At 37.9% G+C, this 26573-nt stretch overlaps 1 protein-coding gene across 4 annotated transcripts in view; it reads right to left on the bottom strand.

Annotated features, from left to right (window-relative positions):
- col16a1 (collagen, type XVI, alpha 1) overlaps positions 1-26015 on the bottom strand; it is a 102502-nt gene extending 76487 nt beyond the window's left edge. For 3 of the 4 annotated variants that reach the window (XM_053638509.1, XM_053638510.1, XM_053638512.1), the window contains exons 1-4: positions 25790-26015; positions 16958-17051; positions 5437-5505; positions 3227-3344 (exon numbers count right to left, since the gene is read on the bottom strand). In XM_053638509.1, coding sequence (XP_053494484.1) covers positions 3227-3344; positions 5437-5505; positions 16958-17033 — 263 coding nt within the window. In that variant the 5' untranslated portion in view covers positions 17034-17051; positions 25790-26015. The remainder of the gene's footprint in view (positions 1-3226; positions 3345-5436; positions 5506-16957; positions 17052-25789) is intronic. The other variant, XM_053638511.1, reaches the window with a different exon arrangement.
- Positions 26016-26573: the final 558 nt, after the last annotated feature.

The following is a 26573-nucleotide window of genomic DNA, read 5'->3' as shown; positions in this document are numbered from 1 at the left end:
GAAAATTCCTCTAACAGAAAACTATAGGCAGCATATTTTGATTATTTCATGATCAGAAAGTCCCTAAACAATTAAACTATGTTACATATATTTTATCATATATAATATCTACAAATGTTTTATATTCTTAAAAATATATATTACCAGATATAAAATATATGATAGGATATCGCTTTAAGTAGGCCAATTTATCAGAACACTGTAAACAGATATAGGCTATATTTCATATTTAACTCACTCTTCATTGGTGCTTTTATTCACATATTGATTTCAATCAAAAAGCTATTAATGAGCTGAATTCAGTTTTGAATGCAAGCCTGTTCACTTGTTCAATAACTGCTGCGGCATTACGATCCCTCGTTACAGCGACATACAAGGCTAGAAATAAAAACACTCAGACTTTACAAATAGCGTTTTACTAAGCCAAATGTAGATATGTATCCTGAGGGCTGTTGTGTTGCACTTTGCATGCCCTATTGATTCACGTGTTGAGAATTTCTACAGTGAGAATGGGATTGTTTTTAGCAGATAACATTCGGTGCATCTTTAAATTGGTGCGTTTTTAAATTGTATTAGTTCTAACTCAATAAATAAAAACGGACGTGGGTGACCTCTGACCCTCGTTATAGTAACAGACTAGGTCTGTTATAGCAGCATATGCATAAACCCCCAGGCGTTTTCTTTGAGAATTTCAACAGAGTTCCTCAACATCGTCATCCGACTTCATGTCATAACTGAGATAATAAACATTAATTTCCGCTCTCTCATCTCCATATCTATTTATTTATGTGTCAAAGCTTTCTCACAAAAGTCAGCCAGGGCCAGTCACCATCATATCCCAATCAAACTGTCAGATCACATGCTCAAATATCACAAACAGGAAGAACGCAATAGGGAAGATTCCAGCTGGAAACTCAGTGTTACTCAATACATCTTCATCTTCCAGGGACAGTGCTTTCCCAGAATTCAAACGGCATGATATATGCATGACAGATTAAAGGTGATGCTGCGTCTAAAAGAGCATGACAGTGTTCAGAAATCTTTTATCTGTAGCCAATGTTTTGACCTCTTTTTATTGTTTTGTCTAAGAATGCCATGAAAGTCTAAAAACAAACACGTGTATTTGGGGGGATGGGGCTTAGGGGTGTAATGCAGTGCCACTATCAATATCTGCATCTGTTTAATGCTTCACTTATCTGTATTAGTATTCAGATTTAAAACCAAAGGCTTAATCAGAAGATTTTTTTCTTTCTTTCTTTGTTCTTTCCATCAATCCATTTTCCTTATCACTTATACAAGGGGTTTTCAATAAAATTACATTACTTGCATTACAAATTTATTACTAAGAAAACAATATTAAGTAAAATGCATATTTTAAAATAAATCCCATCTTGCCCCGAAGATTGTTTCTTTAACCCCGAATGATTCTCCACTTGGAGCGGTTTGTCACTACGTAACTGAACATCAGTAAAAGAAGACCGACTGTAATTTTATATCTTCAGTGAATGGAGGCGAGACCAATCAGACAGGGTTTACAGGAAAATACTTATTGGCTGACAGCTCTCAATTCTGCCAAACACTAGCTCACAGTCACTGTGAGGAAAAATGGATGTACTCAGATTTTTTTTTTTTAAACCATGTAAAGGGGTTGAAACTGAAACAGTAACATCCTCTGATGCTGAACAAGATGTGTAAATGTCTATATGAGTTCCATTTTATGTGAACATGATATGAGCAGAGCATAATGAAAGATAATGTACTTTGCAGGGCACTGTAGCAGCTAAACCCATTCGATGATAGCTTAGCTGTGCCTCCGCTTGGCCCGCCACACCAAACTAGCCTAGTTAGAAAAGTTTTATATTTTATCGGTCTGCTAGTCCTACAAACAGTGACAACATGGATACTATGGATAATCAGCCTACAGCACATGCCTTTGGACTGGGGGAGGAAACCAGAGTACTCAGAGGAAACCTCAGAAGCACAGGGAGAACATGCAAACTACACCCACACGGGGCAGAGGCGTGATTCGAGCCCCCAACCCGGAGGTGCAACAAACATGCTAACCAGTAAGCCACCATGCCCCCCCCCACATTGTTCTTTCAGTTTTTTTTTTAATTATTATTATTATTCAATATAAGCTCTGCCACTATGGCCCTGGAAATACTGGCCATTCTTAGCTACATTACTCAAGCTCATACTAGAAACTGTTTTTTTTTTTTTTTTACTGTTTGTACCATCCCATGATTAGTTGGTTCTAGTATTTCCCAAAATATTAACAAACTAGTAGGCTAATATAAAAAAATAATCCTGATCAGGTGGTTACTAAGGATGTTACTGTATGTTCTACATACTAAGGATATACTGTACATTTATTTAAATGAATCTGGTCATTGTTTGTATATCATCAGTCTCAACCAGATGCCATGTGAACCTTTCTTGCAAATTTTCCTTTAAAAAATAAAAAGAAAAAAGAAAAAAATATAGTTCTACTTCTATACATATTCATTTGGAACACATAGCCGATTTATTCCAAGTAATATATTCATATTCAGTTAAATCCCCAAAGTGTAGTCTCATTTTTGGTGAGCGCTTTATTGTCAGCAGAAAACTGAGTAAAACGTGTCAATTCAAGTCCATGCATGGTCCAATAAAACTGTAGTCATAAAACGTATTGGATTGTACTGTGGTTTACGGTCACACCAAAAAATGATGGGTCCTTAATATTATTGTTAATAAAACATTTTACCGCCCTGGGCTGTGTGCAGAGAGCTAAGTGAATGTGCCAGAGTTTCAGAAGTACATTATTGGAACGAGTGTAGCTGAGTCAACCTCCAGATGGTTGTCACAGTATGTCAAAGTCTTTGCATGTTTTTTCCATGCTTTAGGCCTAAGTTCTTAATCAACATTCCCGGTTTAAAATTCAGACACAGGCTTGTGCTGGCGTGTTTTATTACTGTGGAAGTTATGTACATGTACAGCTGTGCTAGCTAGAAGTGAGCAAGTGAGTGAGTGAGTGAGTGGGGGGGGGTTGAGAGAGCAATGACAAAAACAGACAAAATGAAACTCAGCTCTTTTGGAACTGGGTTGACTGACAAGATGAAGCAGTTTATGCGTTAGTGAATGCTAACTTCTAGAAACTAGCCAAAAACTCTCAGGATGTTTTATGGAGAGAGAGAGAGAGAGAGAGAGAGAGAGAGGGAGAGAAAGAGAAAGATCAAACGCTTACTCAGTGGGCTGGATGAGGCGAACTTTTCCTAGGCGTAGGATGATAGGCCCTCGCGGGTTACGTATCTTCTTCACATCACTGTTCTTCATCAGGGAAAAGCGCCGCACCAGATTGAAACCTGCGAATCAATCGATCAATTCATTAAACATCCAGCAGGCTAATCAATCAGCAGTCTGCTGTGCGACACACACCATGCAGTGTGTCACTATAGGAGTTCAACTAGAGCAGAAAAGCCTTTAACTCACAAAGAGATCAGAGCAGGATCACATACAACAAAATCCTTACATTTATGCCTTTGTCATTAGCAATTCTCCATGAGAGAACAGAATGAAGATTTGGAATCATGTGAAGTAAGCAGCTTCAAGCCTTCTTGAAGTGTTTGGTGAATCGTTCAGCTTCCAAACTTTACACACTGGATATAGGATACAGGAATTAACAGTAATAACTGCCAAATAGGATAACTCTATATTATGGTCCACTTAACTAATAGTGCTAAAAGGCAGGGGGTGTCTCTATGTCAACTGCATAAATGATGAAATGTATAAGGATTAAACTGCAATCTGCAGAAATGTTTAGATTCACAAGCAGTCAGCTAAGTGTATAAGTTTATAGTACAAAATTAAAGTGCCCAGTCTGTAGTCTGGTCGTTGTCAGATGTTGCACATGACAAACTATATACAAATTAAAGTTGTTGACAGTTGCGAAAGATGTTTACTGTTGATTAATGTCCTTTTTTTTGTAGCTCTGAGCATTATAATCCCAAAATAAAGATAATGAAAAAGAAACGGCTGAATAATTAGTAAAGTGAGTTTTAGAACTCTAGAACATTTTGATCTGATTGGAAGAGGAGGTTTTACTCCAGTCTCTAGCCTCTACTATTTTGCTACTAATATATTACAGTAATATTATCATCACAGAGAGACCCGGCAGGCTGAAATTTATGTTGCCAACTACAATTAGTGAGAAATACAGTATATATACACATCTTGTCTTGTGTGTAAAAGGCTCAAAGCACATTTTATAAGTATTCATTAACACCGAAGCTATTGCTAATTAACCAAATACTACAGGTTGTGGTTCATTAACAGCAAGTCATGATGTGAACAGGGCTAGGCTATGCTCATCAAATTCAGCTAGCAGCCTGTGAAAAAGTGAAGCAATAAACTAACAAAATTATGCAAGAGATAGTGGTAGGAATAGTTTTGTCGGGGACTTCATGAAATCATGCATAATAATGGCAGTAAACAAAAATCTATGCTAATAAACATTGCGATAAATGCTAGATTATACACCAGTATAGAGGTTGACTGATTTTCCCGATACCAATAACTAAATTGGGCAGTACTTGCCATAAACCGATTAATCAACCGTTTTTAAAATTGATAACACCCAAAGTAAAATACTACTGAACTTTATTCCAAAAGTCCATGGTACAGTCCAATTACTGAGTGTACCATGAAAATATACTTTACTTATTTAAATTATATATATATATATATATATATATATATATATATATATATATATATATATATATATATATATATATAAATGAAGAAAATAAAACATACATGCAAACTGAGCCAAATGAATACTTAAAATAACATAAAAATTTACCATCCAAAATGAATAAAAAAAGACTTCAAATAACACAACAAAATTTGTCGGCGATAGTTTTTATTTTGCCTCTAGAGGCCACTCTTGTATCGTATAATGACAGCAGACCCTTCTAAGCCGCTCCCACAATGGACGCCACCAGGAAAAAATATCGGTGTGGATTTTTGCCGATAGCCCATAGCTCCAGCAATCAGTTAGCTGTACCGATTAATCTGCAAAAGCAATCGATCCGTCAACCTCTACACCGGAACTAACCATGAAACTGTTATTACTGACAAGCTTTTAACTTCTTAAAATACTAGGACGAGTTGGACATGTAACTACATACCTTACTTATTAGTTTTACAGCTTACAGGATAAGTTACCGAATAACATACATTATGAAGAATAACTGAATAATTTGTTGTGCGTATTCTCCTCATGTACATGTCGGTTTCCTCCGGCTTCTCCTATCTCTGCCCACCCTCCAAAAAAACATGTCATTGAGTAGACTGACTACTCTAATATGCCCCTAGATGCCCCCAGTCACACTATAAAACAAATATTGGCTGTCACCCAGTCCTAAAGGAAATCCATATCCAGGCACACTGTACCTGTAATGTTGTGTCTGGCTGTTTGCGGAAACTTCCAGTCTTCAACCTGTAGAGTTGGACACTGCTCACCTATTGAAAGAAACAGACATCAAATGAGAAAGACAGAAAGACCAACAGACAGACTGACATGGAATTCGTGTGAACTGAACTTTCGATGATAAAAGTTTTCCAGTGGAAGTTGAGTATCTAGCTAAGGACAGCTATGTCAAATGTTAGACCTGAGCAAAGGGCAAATATGTTGCAGTGATCAAAGTTTGTACAGGGAAGACAGACAACATCTCAGATACGAAGCCAAAAATAAATTCTGTCTGTCTGAAAGAATCACTCCATAATCCGAAGACAAGGCCTCTGACAGCCCGCTTGACATCCCATCGATGGGTGGACGTCACATGATTGATCTACTCATGCTGACACACACTGTTGTGGGCCAAAGTGCTGTCTGTCATATAGCTAGGAAAGGCGTCACCTCAGAAGAGATTCAGCGGTAGAACATCACGACAAATTCCAGAAATATACATCTGAAGACATTTCTAGCAGAGTGTTTTAAGTAATGGTAACTTTACAGTACCATGCCACCTAAAGATTACAGTTAGGTCAATGCATGCTGTGATGGGCTCAAAGACCTGTTCATCTCGGTGTGTGCCATCATGCTAACACAGTGTGGCTCTGAGTGCAGCTGTCAATTAGACGTTTTATAGATGAGAAGCATGTCAAAAGCTGAAGCTATAACTGAGAGAGCAAGCAACTCTGCAAGGTTTTATATGGGAGGTGAGAGGAGGAATAATGAGAGAGCTGGAGCTCCAACCTGGTTTGCCCTGTCAAGTCCTATAAATCTCTTTCTGAAACTCAAGACACCTGAATCCCTCTTCTGCTAACACAGCAACCTGAGGGTTTGTAAGGAAATCTCGCTCACAAAAAGTTATCTGACAGACAAAGAGATCATTTTGCATCGTTCTCACATTTTATGCTTTTTGAAGTCAATCAGGACTACTCTACAAAGCTCTTGCTCACCCCCTGCTTTCAAAAAGATGAATTCCTTAATTCAGAGATTAGCACAGAGGAACCATGGGGCCTGACGGATGATCAGCTGCTGAGGAAACTGAGAAAATGAAGCAAAAACTTTTGGCCACCGGAAGAAACATGCTGACGTGACATATTTAATTTATTCAGTTATAGTCATTGTACTTGCAAGAAGAGGGTTTTTTTTTTGGTTGTTTTTTTTTTTTTTTTTTTTTTTTTTAGAGTACTCATCAATCTGTCCCAAACTCCTAGTGAGCAAATCAAGGGCAACAGTGGAAAAGAAGAACTCGCTAACAGAGCGAAGGAGGAAGACACCAGCAGGGCAACACATCTTTCTCTGGCTGACAATGTGGATCATGCAAAAAATAATAAATTTCAGGTCGTCTATGAATTCTAGTTTTAACGCAATATACTGTGGATTAATAGCAAGCAATAAGGACAAAACATACTAGGTATATAACTGAATATGAATCCATTATTCAAAATGAACAGACAGTGTGTTCTAAACAGAGATAAACACATATGAATAAGAAGAGCACTATTTGTTTTCAGGGGATTCTGCGGGGGGGGGGGGGGGGGAATTCGGTGAATTCAAACCCCAACGAAGCTACAGCCATCCATGGTCAGGAGCCAATGAGGCAAAATTGGTCATGCTCTGGGTGGTATGGCATATTCTCCCTCCCCTGTCAATCACTTTCCTCCAACTGTGTTATGCTGCCCTGTGCAGCATGAAAAGCAGTTTGAAAAGATGCACTTGGCTGCCTTCTCAATTTGAGGTTTCAATCCGAATAGAAATACAAATACTAATACAAATATTTGGAACACTAAATGGGGGCACGTGGCTTAGTGGTTAGCATGTTTGCCTCGCAACTGTGGGGTTGGGGGTTTGATAACTAAGCCCTGTGTGCGCAGAATTTGCATGTTGTCCACGTTAAGTCCAAAGACATGCGTTGTAGGCTGACGGTCATCTCTAAACTGTCCGTGGTATGTGAATGTGTGTGCGATTGTGGTACCCCATTCAGGGTGTCCCCCGCCTTGTGCCCAGAGTTATCTGGGATCCCTGCGACTCTGTATAGGATAAGCGGTACAGAAAATGGATGGATGGAGCATTAAACAGATACAGATATATGTAGTGTCCATGAGTTACACACCTACAACCGTTAGGACTGATACCACCATTGTTATGAATCTCCGGAAGGAAATAGGGACTTCAGTTCCCAGCAGCCACTGAAACTCTGCACCATGGTCACATGACCACCCGCACCTGACTCTCTTCCTGGTTAACGAGCACCTGTGTGTATTTAAGTCATGGTTTGCAGAGCACTCGGGGTCTGGCTTTGTTTGTCCCAGGATGTCACCATACACTCTCCTGTCTCCTAGGTCTTGGTTCATGCTTGTTTTTCTTGTTCAGTTATGCGTAGTGTCTTTTTGTATTTTGTTTGAACTTTTATTAAACTCTGAATCTGCAAGTGCATCCTCCTCCATCTCTGCAATTGACAACTATGCCATCAATCATGTAAAATCTGCTAAGACATATGATTACATTATAGCTCTAACCTTATTAGTAACTATAGGAGCCTTAAAATGAAAGATTGGCAAGTAATGTATTCTTGCCTAAATGGTCACTTTTGTGCAACATTAACTTTAATGCCATTATTTCACTGGAAAAAGATGAAACATCAGATGTCCCTGATATGTAGAAATATATGCACCATTATGAACACTTATCCTGAGATATCATTAATTAACTGTTGATTTATGTTTGTGCAGATAGTGATTTGTTTTACACGCCGTATCGGCTTATTGAGAAATACTTAGCATGATTTTAGGAGACCCAAAATTCAGCACGTATCCATCCATCCCTGATGTTACAGAAAATTCACAAAAAGCATGAATCCACTTTTCTCTGGATGGCAGATATTACCAATGACTCTCAGCCTAAAGATGTAATGGTATAAAGATGGTCTCCAGCAGGGTGATGGGTTCTATGTCTAAGCTTTAAAGAAATGGATGAACCCACACCTACTATCTTCCATCACAAAAAGAGCTATACTTCCTGTTTCAGACAAAACAGCATTGAAGAAAAAGGTGATTTTTATCTGGATTTTGGATCATATGCAACAAAGATATGGTGTGAATTACTGGATATTACTATGTAATTAATGTACATTTGATCTTTGTCCTTTAAATATACATTATTAGTTGTAATATATCTAGTAATGCATATGTGACAGTAGTACATAAAATATACGCTATACAGCCAAATGTATGTGAACCCTGACCATGGCACCCACATACTGGCCTTCCGCAAACTTTGGAGGCACGTTATTGCCCAGTGTGTCTTTGTATGCTGTAGAATTAAGAAGACCCTTCACTGGAACTAAAAGGCCCAAACATGTTCCAGCATGAATAATGCCCCTGTGCACAAAGTGAGCTCCATAAAGACATGGTTTACTGGGCTGGTTAAGAAGAACTTGAGTGTCCTGCATAGAGCTCTGACCTCAACCCCACTGCACACATTTGGAATGAATTGGAACGCAGACTGTTCTTCACAAATACTCTTGTGGCTGAATGAGCACAAACCCCCAAGCAACATTATGAATCTAGCGGAAATCCTTTCCAGATGTCTGGATGCTGTTAAAGCTGCAACTTCATATTAATACTATGCCTTTGGAATGGGATGTTCAGCAGGTGCATATGGGTGTCGAGGTCAGGTGTCCACAAACATTTGGCCATATAGTGTATATGTTTCACAACATATCAGATTCCCATTTATCTATCAGGGAGTGGAAAAATCAGAAATTCATTAAGCTAGTAAAAGCTCCATTATTTACAGTGCCTGTAAACTAAATAGGTTAAAACAAACACAATATAGCAATGTATGATAAGCTAGTTATAATAGTTATTAATAGACGTCATGTTTTTTGCCATCGAGAACAAGTAAGCTGGCTAATGTTTTAACTGTGGACCAGTTGGCGTTCTTTCCATCTGAAATATCATTAACGTCTGGCTAGCTTCTTTATTTTCTCTCAATATGTTTAACCACAGAGTGACTGTTACCTACTATATAACAGAAGAGTTATATTGCATAATATACAGTACCTGTGTGTTCCTGATTCTGAAAAGATTATCCATACATGCATTTATTTTAGTAATGACCTGCCAGGGGCCTGCAGATGAAAATTAGCCTTTGGCTAAATCCACTACAATGCATATGTTAAAATTTGTACATTGTCCCTTTTCAAATAAATAAATAAAATAAACTAATAAATACAACTAAGCGAACATACAAAACTACTGATATACATTTTTCTTGCTGGTATACAGTTTGATGCTAATTTCTAATGCTAATTTGAGTAAATTGTCCACTAGCCTTTCATGAGTGCTCACTTTCTGACCACAATACTGCTATGGGCTGAATATATCATATATAGTATGGGCTATTCTTAAGTCAGCTATGATAAAACCTGTGTATCAGCGCCATTCTTATGCTTGGCACAATAGCTACTACCATGTCAGTGCGACTGCTGTGCTGAAAATGATCCACCACCGAAATAATACCTACTCAGGAATGGACCTATTGTGTAAACGACCACCAAGTCACTTTGCTACTCCTTCATCTATTGATCGGTTAGCGCTGAAGGGTGGATGATATGTTGCAGCGGTCTCGGGAGGTCAGTGGACGGTCTCATAAATTTTTGTCTCTCTCTAAAGTTAAGGACTTCTGTTCAGTCATGCTGCCTTTTAAGGTGAGTGCAGCCGTATAGTGTACTGTTGTTCATTTAAAAAGACCAGACTAAAATGCTAATCTAATATGCCATACACAAACCAACTGATACACTCACCATCCACTTTAATTAATGGAAACTCCTGTATAGGTTCAGTGAGTCTGTGCCCACTGTAGCCTCATTCCTGTTCTTAGCTGACATGAGTGGAACCTTTTTCTGCTGCTCACCTTAAATTAACATATCTTTCCTGTCAACCTGAACCAATCTGGTCATTATTCTCTGACCTCTTTCATCAGCAAGGTGTTTCTGTCCACAGAACTGATGCTCCCTGGATGTTTTTGTTGTTGTTTTTCGCACCATTCTGTGTAAACTCTAGAGACTGTCGTGAATTAAAATTGCAGGAGAGCAGCAGTTCTGAAATACTCAAACCAAAGCATCTGACCTGAACAACCATGCCACGCTGAAAGTCACCCAGATCACATGTTGACCCCTGTCCACTGCAAAAAGTGCCTACAATTTGCACATGAGCATCAGGACTGGACCATGGAGCAATGGAAAAGGTGGCCTGGTCTGGTGAATCACATTTTTTTTTTTTTTTTACATCATGTGCATGGCCGGGTTCATATGTGTCGCTTACCTGGGGAAGAGATGGCACCATGATGCACTATGGGAAGATGGGAAGAAGGCAGGCCAGCGGAGGCAGTGTGATGATCTGGGAATTGTTCTACTGGGAAACCTTGGGTCCTGGCATTCATATGGATGTTACTTTGACATGTACCACCTACCTAAACATTGTTGCAGACCAAGTACATCCCTTCATGGCAATGTTATTCCCTAATGGCACTGGTCTCTTTCAACAGGATAATGCGCCCTGCCACACTGCAAAAATTGCTTGAGGAACATGACAAAGAGTTCAAGGTGTTGACCTGGCCTCCAAATTCCCCAGATCTCAAGCCGATCGATCATCTGTGGGACGTGCTGGACAAACAAGTCTAATCCATGGAGGCCCCACCTCGCAACTTACAAGACTTAAAAGATCTGCTACGAATGTCTTGGTGCCAGATACCACAGCACACCTTCAGAGGTCTTGTGGAGTCCGTGCCTCGAAGGGTCAGAGCTGTTTTGGCGGCACATAGGGACCTACACAATATTAGGCAGGTGGTTTTAATGTTATAGCTCGATCAGTGTATTCTCCCATATTAAAAAAAAAAATAAATAAAAAATCAACACATTTCACATTGAATTGAATGATATTAGCAGATAAAAATATCTAAAGCAAATGTATCTAATATTTCTCATTTTGACATTATTATTATTATTATTATTATTATTAAAGAAATACAATTATTAAGACTATTTCTGCATATTTTCAAGCTTGAGATTGTCTTAGTGCATTGGCAGATAATTTTACTTATATTGCAAGAAAGAACTAAAATTAAAGACATTCTTTTGGCTTGATATTAGTAAAAACTGTCTGGAAACAATCTCAGAAGAAGAAATATCTCTCCTATTACCAGACAACATGATGTACATTTTACATTTGTTCATTACAGTACATTTATATAGTTTTATAATATATAACAATGTATAAAGGGGATTACAACTACAACTTCCTTTGATTTTTATAGGACATAGTATTCAAAAATATAGACTTAATTAAGTTCTATCTGAATTTTGCTTAAGCCTGGTCGATACCCTGCACCTACTGGGATGAGAATTGAGTATCTCTGCTTTTTATTTCCCTGAGCACATGCTGTTTACTTCCAGAATTGTCTGGAAAGACTCATTATAGAGAAGGCCGATGGGTGCTCAGCACAGCAGGGGGAGTGAAAAAGGAGCTTCAGAAGTGTCTGATCAGCTTTATCGGTACAACATAAAGCTTTACAGTTTGATAGGGCTGCAGAAATGGAGGAAGCCGTGTTTGCTGGTTTTATTGGAATCTGAGCCGTTCTCCCAAATGTGAATTCTAGCTTGTGCTGTAACAGCAGGATGCTTTTAACAAGACAAATTGTGAGTTAAAGAGAAAGTTTTAGTATCCAAACAAAAGGAAGAGGTCAGACATGTTCACATTAATGAGATTTCCTGTATCTGATGGATGCACAGAACAGCAAAAAGACTATGAACCACAGTCAAGTATCTCTGCAGCTATCAGTACTGAAATCATTTGAGTGAAATATAACATGGCAGAAAATACCTATCTTCTCCATTCAACCCCTCTAGCAAAATCTCTAAGATTAACCTCTAGACCTCATAATGGGGGGTAAGCTAAAGTTATTAACGTCTGATACACAAGCATGTAGAGGTGAACACCTTGAGGCATGTCTCTTTCCTTCGCAGTCAAGAAAAGATGTGTACAGTTTGAGTTAAGCCTGATAAAAGTTAAAAGCAACAGCCCAATCTGGGCTTGTGACTGGAGCTTACAAAGGTAAGTATGGAGATCAGGGGCCTCATTTATCAACCATATGTGCAAATTGTTTTGTGTGTAAACCATGTGTATGCATGTTTCTATGCATTGAATGGGAGTTTTGCTTATGCATGAGGATGTGCTTATATTTTTGTACACTTGTGACCATGCACAAGCAAGTACCCCCAGTGGTCGAAAAGTGTAATAGCAGGTAAACTGACAACACTTCTCTATCATTTACTGTCTATCATAGCAGTATAGTTGAGAGAGTAATTACTGATTTTGGTGCTCACAGGATGCAGACAGATGGACTGTAAAGTAAATTATAAAGGCACATAAAGACTGTTTGGGATTATGCCTTGTTTGAAGGTTTGGCTCATGCAGCTTTGTGGAGGAGCACCAGTGGAAACTATGCTGAGAGTGACGAGAGGATAATCAGTCGATTTCGTCAGCCCCGTGCAGTTTTGTTTGATTTTATCAGAGAGAAATTGGAAAAGGTGCTAGCATTTCCCAAGCAACTACAAGTTGAACACGTCTTACCTTCATTCATATTGCTCATACTACAATACATTACATTTCCAAAACCAGCAGTGGAAAAGACAGCAAAAATGACAGATTTTTCTTTTCTAAATGAAATTAGGGTAATAGAATCCATCAATCCATCCATCCATCCATGCATTTTTTGTACCGCTTATCCTATGCAGGGTCGCAGAGAGCCTGGAGCCTATCCAAGGGAACTCGGGGGACACCTGGAAAGGTTGCCAACCCATTGCAGGGCACAATCACACACACATTCACACACTACACCCAGTTTGCCAATCAGCCTACAATGCATGTCTTTGGACTGGTGGAGAAAACTGGAGTTCCTGAAGGAAACCACTGAAGCACGGAGAAAACAAGCACACTCCACACTCACAGGGCGGAGGCAGGAATTGAGCCCCCAACCCTGGAGGTGCGAGGCAAACATGAGCCACCGTGCACCCCAGAATGCATAGTATAAGTATAATTTAAATACTATCATTTATTTATTTATTTGACAAATTACTTGTAAAGTGCCAAACAAATAATTTTTGTTTTGCTCTACTGGATGCATACAACAGTATTTTTACTTCACTGTGTGTATATATTCCATATATAATATCAGTTGAATAATAATATTTGTTTTAAGCCACAAAGGCAATTACCATAGAGGCAATTCCGAATATAATCAAATCCTCCATGTCACTGCCTCCTAATTTCATGCTGCATTTTTTTTTCCCCACACGACACATAAAAGGCTTCATCTCGGCAGCATACTGAACCCAAAAGAGAACTCGTTCCTTTCAAAAAACCTGTAGCTTTAAAGTACAGATTGTGCAGAGTGTTGATTATACGAAGTAGTGTGACACTGGAACGATCTGTACTAAGAAGTGCTAAGAAAAAAGGTTAGCTTCCACAATTCCTCCATTTTAGTAGCCCCTTTCTCTTTTCTCCCTCATGCATTACACAGCTATTTAGAAATACATCTCAGGAAGAGAAGTTATAAGAGAAGTTGAGAGGTGATGATCACTGTGAGTTTGCTTGAGTTTAGACTGTGCTACCTTTAGCACCATGAGTGGCTCTCCTGAGGCAGCAAAGACAGGTTTAGCCCAGAGAGTGCACACTAACAGAATGATTTCCCACAGGAAAAAAACCCCAGTGCTAAGAAGTCTGATTCCACAAAACAATAATAATAATAATAATAATAATAAAAAAATAAAATAATAAAACCCACAACAGTACATCAGGCAACAGCTGAAATGTAACTAGAGGGAACAGATTTAAATCCACAAATCTAAACTGTACTCAAAATATATCGTGACAAAAATATATCTATCCATTAGCATGTACAGAATAAAACACAAAATTAGGTATATGCAATATAACAATATTATCATCTCTACAACATACAGTATTACATTGCCACAATAGCCAGTGATGTTTATTAATGATTGTTATATTATTTAACGTGCCAACTGTTACACATTTTGCAAAGGGGCTTCGCAAAAACATTGGAGTACGCTGGTACATGTTACCACTCAAACATACACCAAAAGAGCAGTCTTTTTCCCTGACAAAATGAGATAGGAGACAATCAACAATGACAGCTATGTCAGCGTTCACATGTGGAAAGTATTCAGAGATGGGTTACACAGCTGACTAAGTCAATTTTCTGAGCTCCAGGGACGTTCAGAGAGTTCCTCAGAGGCAGGGACTCAAATGTCAAAAAGGGCAATATCACCAATGAGCTCATTTTTACTACTTTACTAACTTTAATTTAGCTACTGGTTTACTGTCTACTGGTAGACATTGTAAACAGACTATGTGTGGTCACAACAATGAAAATGAGAATGACACTAGTACTATAACCTAATGGTATTTTATTTTTAAATTCATAGAAACAATTACAACAAAACGGCAACTTTTGGTGGAGAGATGAATCCAAAGAATTAAAAAAAAATAAAAAATTAAACATTATGAAATAAAAAAAAACTACAATATCAACATCTACAAATGTAGTAACACACAAGTGAATGAAACTATTAAAAAGACATTTTTAAAAGAAAAATTAAGATTTTAATGATCTTATATCACAATTTTTTCATATCACTTAGGCTACAGTACTAAATTTACCATACTACTTAACAAGGGGCAAGTTACTATACAGTATGTATATAGTATAATTTATATATATGTATATATATATATATATATATATATATATATATATATATATATATATATACTTACACACACACACACACACACACACACACGTGATCTTGAAAAGTGGGTTCATTATTATTCTGTGCTGCGACTCTGCAGCTCATACTGAATGTAGCAGACATTTTCAGTTTGTAGCATCTGTTGAACGCTCTCCAACTGAACTAAATGGTTTTTATTTATATAGAAAAAGTAAAACGACAGCGGGTTTGGTGCCACAGGGGGCAAGGGTAATCAGTGTATGGTAGAACAGAACACTGTAACACCGACTATAGCAGCAAGCCTAACTCTTTGTAAACATATGATTTTGGCAACTATCTGTCTCCTATTAGCTCACCTTTTTTCACCCATGTTGATAAGGAAGCTGTCCCTTTCGCTGCCTCCTTCTTCAGTTTTTATTTAATTTTCTGCCCTCTCTGTCTGTTTGGCATCATGCCTTTACTGACCATATAACATACATATAATATAATAAGGTTACTTGCATGTCTGGAACTTCAGTAGCTAGTACTTACCAACACAATCCCTCTGAATCAATTTGAAAACTACCGGCGATAAACATATAAAATACTGCTAATATTATGAAAAGATTAGCAGAACTAGTGGTTTCAGAATACCTGTCTGCCTGTTGAAGCAAGACGCATCGCAATTGTGTCATAACAATGAGACTATCAGACTGCAGACTCGAGTCGGACAAATAAAGAAATAGGAAAATTCTCAGACTTTCTTGTGATCAATTTGCTACTGTTTTGTGCATGCTCTCATGTTAATTTGAATTCAAATGCTTTTTACATAATACAATCTTTTATTAATTAAAAGTGTAGTTCATGTCAGATTTTTCCTTCAGTAGTCTGAGACAAACTATGCCATCTATTTTCCAATAACAGCATATCCTGAATTGTTTTGTTCCCATTATACCACACCAAATTTGTCAACTAATCTATTAATAAACAAACACATCACACATCATAGTTATGTCTAATGTTATGGAACCTGGTTGTAGTTATATCAATCCATCCATTTTCTGCACTGATTATCCTACACAGGGTCATGGGAAGCCTGAAGCCTATCCCAAGGGGCTCAGGGCATGAAGCGAGGGACATCCTGGATGGGGTGCCAACCCATCGCAGGGCACAATTGCGCACACACTCACACACCAATTCACACACTATGAACAATTTGGACATGCCAATCAGCCTACAATGCATGTCTTTGGACTGGGTGAGGAAACCGGAGTAGCCGGTGGAAACCCCCAGAGAACAGGGCGAAGGAAGAAATCCAACCCAACCCTAGAGGTGCGAGCCAAATGTGTTAACCACTAAGTCACCGTGCCCCCGTTCCTGATATCACTTATGTTATTGCAGTTATAAACAGCCATTCCCTCACCAGTTTCTGATTTTACTCTGTCTTGAAGTTAACAAGACAAAACAACGCTCACATGTGGGACAGTTAACCATTACCGACCAAGAATCCTTCTATAACTGTTAAATAAACTTTTCCTTACAGAAAACTCCACCATATTCATGTATCATATGTCTTTCTAACGAAACTTAAATCTGTTTACTGTTAGGAGTGACCAATCAGATTCGATTCATTTAATGAAGGTATTACATATGTTGTAGCTTCTCACCTTTAGCAGTCTCCAGTCGAACGCCATGACCTGTCCAGATGGTCAGCAGCACAACGGAGCACAAGATGATCCTCATGGCTCCCTCTTTCAACTCCTACGTGAACGAGAGTACATAAACATTGCAATGCTGAAGAGATTATAAAAATTAAGACCTGCATTTGTCAAAAAACATTAACAATGCAAACTCTCTGCTTATTATCCAGTTATTCATTTTAACTAAGAGGAAAGATCTCCAAGTCCAAGGGGTTAATTGTAGCAGTCAAGCAAGAACAAAGTGAAGATAAAAGTTGATTACATGCTGAAAATACACCCACATAAATGCCAATGCTGTTCTCTACTTGTTTCTATTAAGAAGAAGCTTTGAGGGTAGATTAATGAAGGTGGTTTTAAGGTTAGAAAGGCCCTTGGAAATGTGTAAACTGGTCTAATTGCCCATAACAGGTTCCTATAAAGCTTTGTAACCCATGTGCTTTGAGGATTGTCATTACAATGCCCATCTGTGCTTCTCACATTGTGACTGTCTCAGTATGAACTGGCACACAGACACCTGGTGTACATTTTAATGAAATGGTTGCTTAAAACCTCATATGACACTCCTAATCTAATAAATCTAATATTAAACAGGAAACAGTATGGTGCAAAAAGATAGAAGCAGTGGAAAACATGTCTGTCTTCATAACTATATAATGTCAATGTATGTTACAACCACACGTACATTCATTTCACACCACATCCTTCTGTTGAAACTAATAAACAGGCAAAGATATGTGGTAAGGATTTGTACACGTATGAAATATATGCCTCAAGGAATGACAATACATTCTTGATGAAATGCGAATGCTCATACTCAACACGCTTGTCAATGGAAAACTCCAATTAACTAAAAAATCTATAGCTCCTGTCAAGGTCTGAACTTTCATTCCCTTGTGCATTTCTTAGACTCAAAGTGACCCAGAATGACATGTCTCATGTCTCAACACACACCTGTCAGAATGAAGGATGGCCATGGAACAAGACTTCATTGCCGTTCTGTATATTACAGCTTGGATGTCAGATGGGTAATCTGCATCCCCCTGACTGGAACTATAAATCCTTGGGGAAATCACAAACTACTACTTTTTCTGTAATGGCAGAAAAAAACTATTTTGTCTTGAACAGTTTAGACTTGCCACAAAGTACATATGGCGGAAACCCAACACTGCTCATCTCCCTGAGAATACCATTCAGACCATGAAGTATGGTGGCGGTAGCATCATATTTAGCATTACCTTTGGGCTCCTGTTTGCTTCTATGACTATGCCCTTATTATCTGTTCATTGACTTTTGACAGAGTTGTGGTTGTGCCATATTTATTCCACGTGTTAATAGATTTAATAAGGCGGACATGTCTCATCTATCCTGTAAATGACAAATTATATGCCATGGATAGGTAAACCTAATGTGCATCCCCTGACTCTACCTATAAAACCTAAGGTGAATGGCATATTACAGTACAACTGACAATGTAATGGTAATCAATGGTACATGGCGCTACATCCAACCACTGCTCATCACCCTGAGAACACCATCCCTGCAATGAACATGGTGGTGTTGGCGTCATATTGAGTTTTACCTTTAGCCTTTCTTATCTGGTCACTGACCTTTATCAGAGTCATGATCGTGCCATATTCGTTTCATATTTGAATAAAGAATTTAATGGTTAGTTAGTAACAGTTATATTTATATAGCGCTTTTCTGGACACTCAAAGCACTTTTTACACTGTATGTAAATGGTGCTGGCACATGTCTCAACACACATCTGCCTAAATAAAAAATTACCATGGAACAAGACTCTATTACTATTTTGTATATTACATCCTGAATGCCATAGATAAGCTTCAACCTGCATACCCTGACTGAACCTATAAAGCCTAGGGGAAATTCTACACTACTTAATGTAATGGCAGAAAAACCAAGCACACCAGTCCCAGAGAATTATTTTGCCATTCCTAACTCAAGGTGCTGAATGCCTCATTTTCTGATGTCCTGTCCAGAAAGAGAATTTCTCCTCAACACCGTCAACATTAGTCTTTGTAAACAAGACAACATTCATTAGGAGTGAGTAGCAGCTATATCGCAGACTCTCAGTGTGTCAGAGCCATCTCTACATTTTAGTTTGATTCCATGGGGGTACAATAAAAGCTCGCAGCTGCTTTGTTCTCCTCCAATTTGTTTTCAACGTAAGAATTAAAAAAGGAGGATCCATCTGGTCCGCACAGATAAGTGTATCTCACAGTCTTGGCTCTCTGCCTGGTGTGGTCAAAATTCAGAATCATGATGGCACTGCACAAGCAGTCACAGACTCCAAACAGATATCTACCGTGATCCACATGCACAATTTGCCATCAACTCTGTAGTTAAAATCGATCACTTCCGCATGGAGAGTACTTCAAAAAGCCAAGGATTCAGCCACTTCAAAAAGGAAAGACAAAGCCCAACAATCAATAAACAAGTAGTAAAACGTAATGAGCTGCCAAGCTCAGCATGTGGGGATTTTGTTTCTCAGCGATGGAGGGCTGTCACACACCATGCTGTTTTTATGTCACTGCCTAAGCATTACTTGTTGTGCTCTTGACTTGCTGCCAAGTGATGAATGCTACCCCCAAAAGTACGTTTTACAGATGCACACGGCTTCTCTGTAATTTTGATAGGTTTCGGTGCAAAATAAATTGGATGTCTACCTCGTCGCTCCTGAGACAACAAGTGGAATAATAAATCCAAACGACTGAAGAAGAAAAAAGTGTACTAGATTCAAATGTCCTAATGTGGATGATAAGGGGGAAAAAATGCATTGCACAAACTGACCCAGATAAGGCCCTGTCCAAATGCAGGATCTATGTGACTCACTATCCAAACAGATTTAGTGTAGCTAGCAAAGCGTGGGGGCTGGAGAGCTGCTCATGAATGTAAAGAGAGAGAGGGAGCAAAAGTGTATATACATACATAGCTCTCTGGCCCAGGTGGTGTGATACAGCCCAGCATGAAGGAGAGTTACTGTTACCACACCGAAGTTTATTGTTCAGTAACAGCATATTGCAACAGCAAGTGTTTTATACAACAACAATTCGTTTTATCCGATATCATTTATGTTTAATGTTGGGGCAACATCAAATAAATTCAGCTTGTCTTATATAAGAAACTGGCGGAAAACTCTTACAAAGTCTTGACACTGGAAACTCCTTCCATAAAGGTTTAAATAAAGTGTGTTTTCTGTTTTATTTGTGAAATAACACATTGTTTAACCCATTTATTATCAGCTTTAGCAAAATCATAAATAGTTCTTCTACGGCATTGGTCTGGTTGTTTAAGATTGTAGAAAACATTCCTAACCAGTTTGATTCAGCTGCAGAAACAGAGGAAGGCTTGCTTGTGGTGTAATTGGTATCTAAGCCGTACTCCCAAATTTGCATGCTAGCCTATGCACTAAAAGCAAGATTAATTCAACAGTGCAAAAGTGGGAGTTAAAATAGAAAAGGTTTCAAATTCAGACATAAATAAGACATTATTCATGCTCATGCTATCTTTAATAAGGTCTCTCATGAATGTAGGGATGCATGGAACATAGAGGAAAAAAGGCTTCAAATCACATACTAAACTTACTCTCTAGATGAGAGAGTACAGTGAAACTGTTTTAGTTACAACTGAACAGAAAGGAACAAGAAAGAAAATGACCGCAATAAAAAGTACCAACAAACTTAAACATTAAATTATGTCACAGTATAACGTTTCTACTCTTTCTACAGTATACTGTTTTGTGTATTGTGATATAATTTTCTAACATAATTTACTGATGAGTCATTATTTTGATTTTGGATTTTGCTGAGGTTTTTTTTTTATTTTTGTAGCTAAAAATGCTTGATTTTGTTGTGGCATTTTTCAAAATGTGTGATACAATTTGCAGTTTTTTTTTTGCAGAAAACTACTTGCATTGGAAAAATCACAATTGCACAAAATTATCCTTGGCCTTTCACAGTGAAATGGTAAATGCGACAGCTGTTTTTAGCTGTTCTCATGTTTAATGCATTTGAATCGAAAAGAGCTTTGACTGAATAAGCATTGTGATGACATCACATGACGTGTCTTGTCCCAAATCTGCAGAAAATCTAGGGCGGGAGTGGCTCAGGTGGTAGAGCGGGTTGTCCACATGCCGGCCGAAGCGTCCTTGGGCAAGACACTGAATTCCAAGTTTCTCCAGTGGCAGGCTAGCACCTTGCATAGGTGTGTGTGAATGGGTGAATATATAAAAGACACTATATAAGTGTAGACCATTTAGAAAATCTGCAGTAATTTTGAAAAATTGCAAGCTACTCCGAATATTGCATAGTTTGCTTGATTTTGCATTCATTTCTGCGATCGCAAAATCACAAAATCCTAGAGGGACTGACTGATTGGAGGTTTGTAATTTAATAAACTTTTGCACTAAACATACATCATAGAAATGTTTTTACATATTGCAATATGATCTTTGTGTTATATTGCCCAATGGTTGTAATTAGTTCATAAAACAAATATCAATAGTGAATTTGATCTCTACTGAAATGAATTTCAGATTATTATTATTTTTTTTTTAAGTTCAACATTTAAAAATGAACATGGGAACAGGAAGGAAATGAAAAACACTGTTGAGCGAATGGCATGTGTTCAAAACTGCCAGGATGGTAGTCTTTGAAAAATTAGCTAGTTTTGCGAGTTTTTAAGACTTTTTAAAAACAAGTAATTCACTTAATCATTAAATTGGTACTACACACACACATACACACACACACACACGCACGCACGCACACACACGCGCGCGCGCGCATGCGTGCCATACACATACAAAAAAAACCTTGGTGATTTTTGCTGCATTTATGTTCAAATCAAAATTTATCCAAGGACATCTGCCTTAACACCTGCGCATAACACACAGCCAATTAATCTCCAGCTGTGTAAGTCACGGTGAAAATTGTTTATGATTAAAGAAATAAAGGACTTTTAGTAAGTCCACAACAAGGAAGAGGAATGTTTTAATTGCTGTTACTGATGAACTCTGCATCACCCAGATGTGACCCTACCGCACTTGGATAAACATGTGATTTGAAATGATTAGCTTTTTCTTTGTCACAGTGCTAACAATGAAATGCATGTGCGACAGAAGCAATTCCACTAACCCACCTGTTCTGCTTATTAGCAATTAAATTATAAAATTGTAAATAAAATGTATTTAAAAGAATACACACAATAAAGACTATAATATGTTATCCACAATATAAATAACAATTGTGGAAATAGATATACAAAATTCCTTCATGAGAATTCTCCTGATAGCAGGTTTGTTCACAGGTGAGAGTGTAAATAAAAAAAATTATAAAATAAAATACAAATTTAAATCACATCTCTGCCTATATATATATATATATATATATATATATATATATAAAATAAACCTGGAGGAAAGAAACTGATAGACCTCGTTAGTACCTGATAGAGTTGGAGACGAGTTTCATTGCTAGATACAGTAGTAATTCTGAGCTGTGTATTAAAACCAACATACTAGGTCTCACCTAAAAACTCATCCAACCACCTTGACCAGACTTAGCATCCACCAAATTGTAACTTCACTACCCCCTGCAACTCCAACCCAGTTTAATTTAAACCTGTAGAAATTAACACTGATTGGCACTTAACTGAGTAACACAGCTTTGCCACAACTACATAAAGCTATGCAGTCATTAAAGGCAACTGTGTTTTGAAAGGATACCCAGCTAAAATTTAGAAACAGATTCAAAATCCACACAACCGTTGCCTGTGTTCTGCCCCATTCATTTCTACCCAGTTTACAATGGATCACAATGCTTTAATTGTGCCAGCCTGAAACAGATGCCAACTTTCCATCTGCAGCAGAAGCTGGAACTAAACAGCTCTTCCTTAAGGCACATAACAACTGTCTCTGCACCTTATTTACTAAAATGTGGAGAACTCCACAGGGGGAGTGGATGTTCTTCCCATTACATCACTCACTCGCATGGAAGGAAAGACATATATCAGGAAACATACCCGAGAACACATTTACCTTGAGTCATATAGCATGCTGGAAAAAAAATGGTTTAGCCAGGAGGTGAAGGGCATGAGCAAAGTCTAGGTTATCTTTCAAAGAACCGGTCACAAACATAGCACTCATTTTACCTTGTTTTATTTCAAAAAAATATCCCAGCCACCTCATCGTCCAGGCACTGGGAATAAACTAAAGAATCTGCAGTTACAAATAGCTAACTTTACCTACAGAAATGTAGCCAGGAGGCATCCAATACCGCTTTTACACCAAACAGTGGAAACAGCATGGTTCTGTAACAATTCCTGACCTTATACTTTACATAGAATATACATATAGTGGGAGGAAGATTTTACTGGAGGCTATGTGGTTGTGATATCTGGTAGTGGAACGCACAATTAGTAAAACATTTTAATCATAGCCAGGCATACCTCATTCAGCTTAAAATTAGGTATGTCTGGTATGTATGTCTTCCTGACAGGGGAAGAGGACAAATGCTTTACAGAAATATGGACGTAGAAGTATATCCCAAATGAGCAAGCCAGAAGTGACAGTGGAAAGAAAATCCTTTTGGAGGAAGAACATGGGCAACAGAAGAACATGAGGAAGAAACCTCGACAGGGCTCTTCTGGGTGACACTTGTGCGATTATAAATCATTACTGTATACCACTGGTCACCAACCCTCTTCCATGAGATCTACCTTCCTGCAGGTTTAATCTCCAACCAAAATCTAACACACTGCTTTAGTTGATAAAGAACTTCTCAAGGCAATGGTTAGATGGTCATGTGGGCATGATTATGGTTATGAGTGTTGTCTTTCAGTCGATGTTAAAATACAGTTCTTCTCTGGGTCAAATCTCAAATGCCATCCTACTCTATGCATGTAAGTCAGTAGGTAGGGTGTGCTGTTCCAGTATGTTATACCCTATGTAGGGTATTTACTTCGAAATTGGCTCGCGGTAAGAACCAAGCTAAATAGCTACAAGAAAATATCACTGGTGGTAAATAAATAAAAATGAATCTGATAAATAGACTTGTGATGCTGCTTCTTATATAAATTACCTGAAGATTACTATTGAGTTAGGCAAGTGATTCTAGTCATATACTATAGTAAATGATGAATGTATTAGACCAATCAGTTTTACAAATTCAGCATGGATTATTGCATGCTTGATGGTAGAAATAGCGACAACACTTGGGATTACAGTCGAGTGCCGAGCTGAATTGCACCGTCTGATGGGAAAGTGAAATAAGAGTGCTCCAGCTAGCCACGTGTATAGTAGGCTGATCAAGCCTTTCCTTCCTCATCTATGTCTGCATCTGTGCCACATATGATGAACACAAAAAGCATATGATGTAAAGTATTTCTCTTCTGTGTATCTAGCCGTATATGTTGTTTTGGCATCACTTTCATTCAGAGTTAAACAAATCTCCATATATATCCCTGCACAAAGACAATGTCTGTCCACTTCATGCCTAAAATGCAGAAACAGTACCAAACATGACTGAAACTCTGCCAAGTAAATAGGACCAAAGACCCATTTCTTTTAATACAAATCCTTCGTCAATCAGAGCACAATCACCAATGGCACGTTGATGGCCGGTGGGAGGTATTATCATTTTAGGGTTTGGATTGTAGTTCAATATAGTATATTGTTACTTAGAAATTAGCCTATATCCACAATATCCAAAATTCTACTCACCTGTTTTTGAAGTTGAGTATTTTAGTTTTGAAGTAGATTAGGCAAACATTTGCAAATGGCTGCAGAAAACGCAAATGTAAATTCATTCGAAAAAAAAAAAATGTTCAGTGGTTGCATTTTGAATCAATGAAAATCATTCAGTTCCATGGACTGTTCAGCTGTTGAGCTGTGTGAACGTGTGAAGAGGACTGAAAAAGTGAACTGATGTTTTTTTTTAGCAGTTATGGTTAAAAACAAAAAGCTACCGAATAATTAGGCTAATGGATAGTCACTCTCGAAGCTCTCAAAGCATTCACCAGCTTCTTAGATAAACACAAAGGCAGAGAGAATATATATGCATCATACGCAACATCATCTATACATCATCACATGCCCATACACCGTGCAAGGAATCTGTATTTTAGCTTTACACTTGTTTATTTGGCTAACTTACACCTGAAACAGGATACATCAGAGTCTTGAGTCAGTAACCCAACCGTAGCAGTGCTGAGATTGATCAGTTATACAAAGCTTTAACATCTGAGCCACCATCAGCATCATTCAATGAACTTATAATCACAGTTATATACTGAGAAATTAGAAAAAGGAAGGGTTTTATTTTTTTTGTTCCTTTTTTTTTTTACCCAATCTTTGTATCAAACCGTGCTGCTTGGTTGCTTCCACTTTTGGCACAATGTCGCCTCTGGCCACTAGAGGGAGCAAGGTGTCAAAAGTTGTAACAACTACCTGTATCAAAGTAACGTTTTTATCACATACAGAACCAATTACACTTAGTGGCAATTCACACTAACTCTACCGATTTTTCTATTAAATGTTTTCTGAAAGGATGCATTAAATTAATTATGCGCAAAGTGTTATTTTTTATTTTATTTTATTTTATTTGCAGGAAATTGCATGATAAAGGAATACAGTGGTTAAAATTTCCGAGATAAGATAAAGCGTAAGAAAAACTTCTACAAGCCCAGAGAGAAGCCAGCCTTTCCATTTCACTGAGGTGGACACAGGAAAGGAGACTCCAGCCAATGCAGTGATGGGGGAAAAAAGAAGTGTGTCCATACCTACAAGCAATCGATAAATCCACTCAATAAGGACAACATTAATCCAAAGAAAAGCCGATGCGTCCGGAATTTGAAACAGTTTTTCTTTCTTTCTATTTTTTATTTTTTATTTTTTGTGCAATCCACTTTTTGCTCTTCAACACTTTCCCCCAAGTCCTTTTAACGGGGGAAGGGGAAAAGTTAGAGCCTGGGAATCCTTCTTGTCCAACTTCTATCGTCTCCCCTCCCCTCACGTTGTTAAAAAAAAAAAAAAAGTTTTCCTTCTCTACCTCCTGCGCGTTGCTGGAAGACGCGCCACTTTATGGAAGGCCAAAAGGGACCTGTGATGCCAACTTTTTTCAGAAGAAAAGTAGAAAAGCACGCTCAAAAAGTCGCTAGATGACGTCATAGACATATTTGCATATTAATTTCTTCATTTTGATCATTGGCATGTCGAAGTACGAATTATGGTACATGGAGGAGGGTTTTCACTGAGAATATATATATATATATATATATATATATATATATATATATATATATATATATATATATATAATTATTTATTTTTTTTCAGGATAGAAAATAATAGATTGCAATTTACAGTAATTTATTCCTTATAGAACTGAGTCATCTTTGATCTTTGGTCATGGCACCACAAACAACTTTGTTTTGCATTTACAAAATATTATCCATTTTATAAAGAACACAGACCAAAAATCAGTAGCCATGAAAGAAAATTTTATTAGTGTTAAAATATCACCAAGAAGAGAGTTTAAAATGAAGAAAGTAAATTAAAGTAGTG

This window comes from Ictalurus furcatus, chromosome 12 (assembly GCF_023375685.1).
Source record: "Ictalurus furcatus strain D&B chromosome 12, Billie_1.0, whole genome shotgun sequence".
NCBI classification, from domain to species: Eukaryota; Metazoa; Chordata; class Actinopteri; order Siluriformes; family Ictaluridae; genus Ictalurus; species Ictalurus furcatus.
Note: the sequence above shows the minus strand (reverse complement) of the source record. Positions and strands in the feature narration are given on the sequence as shown.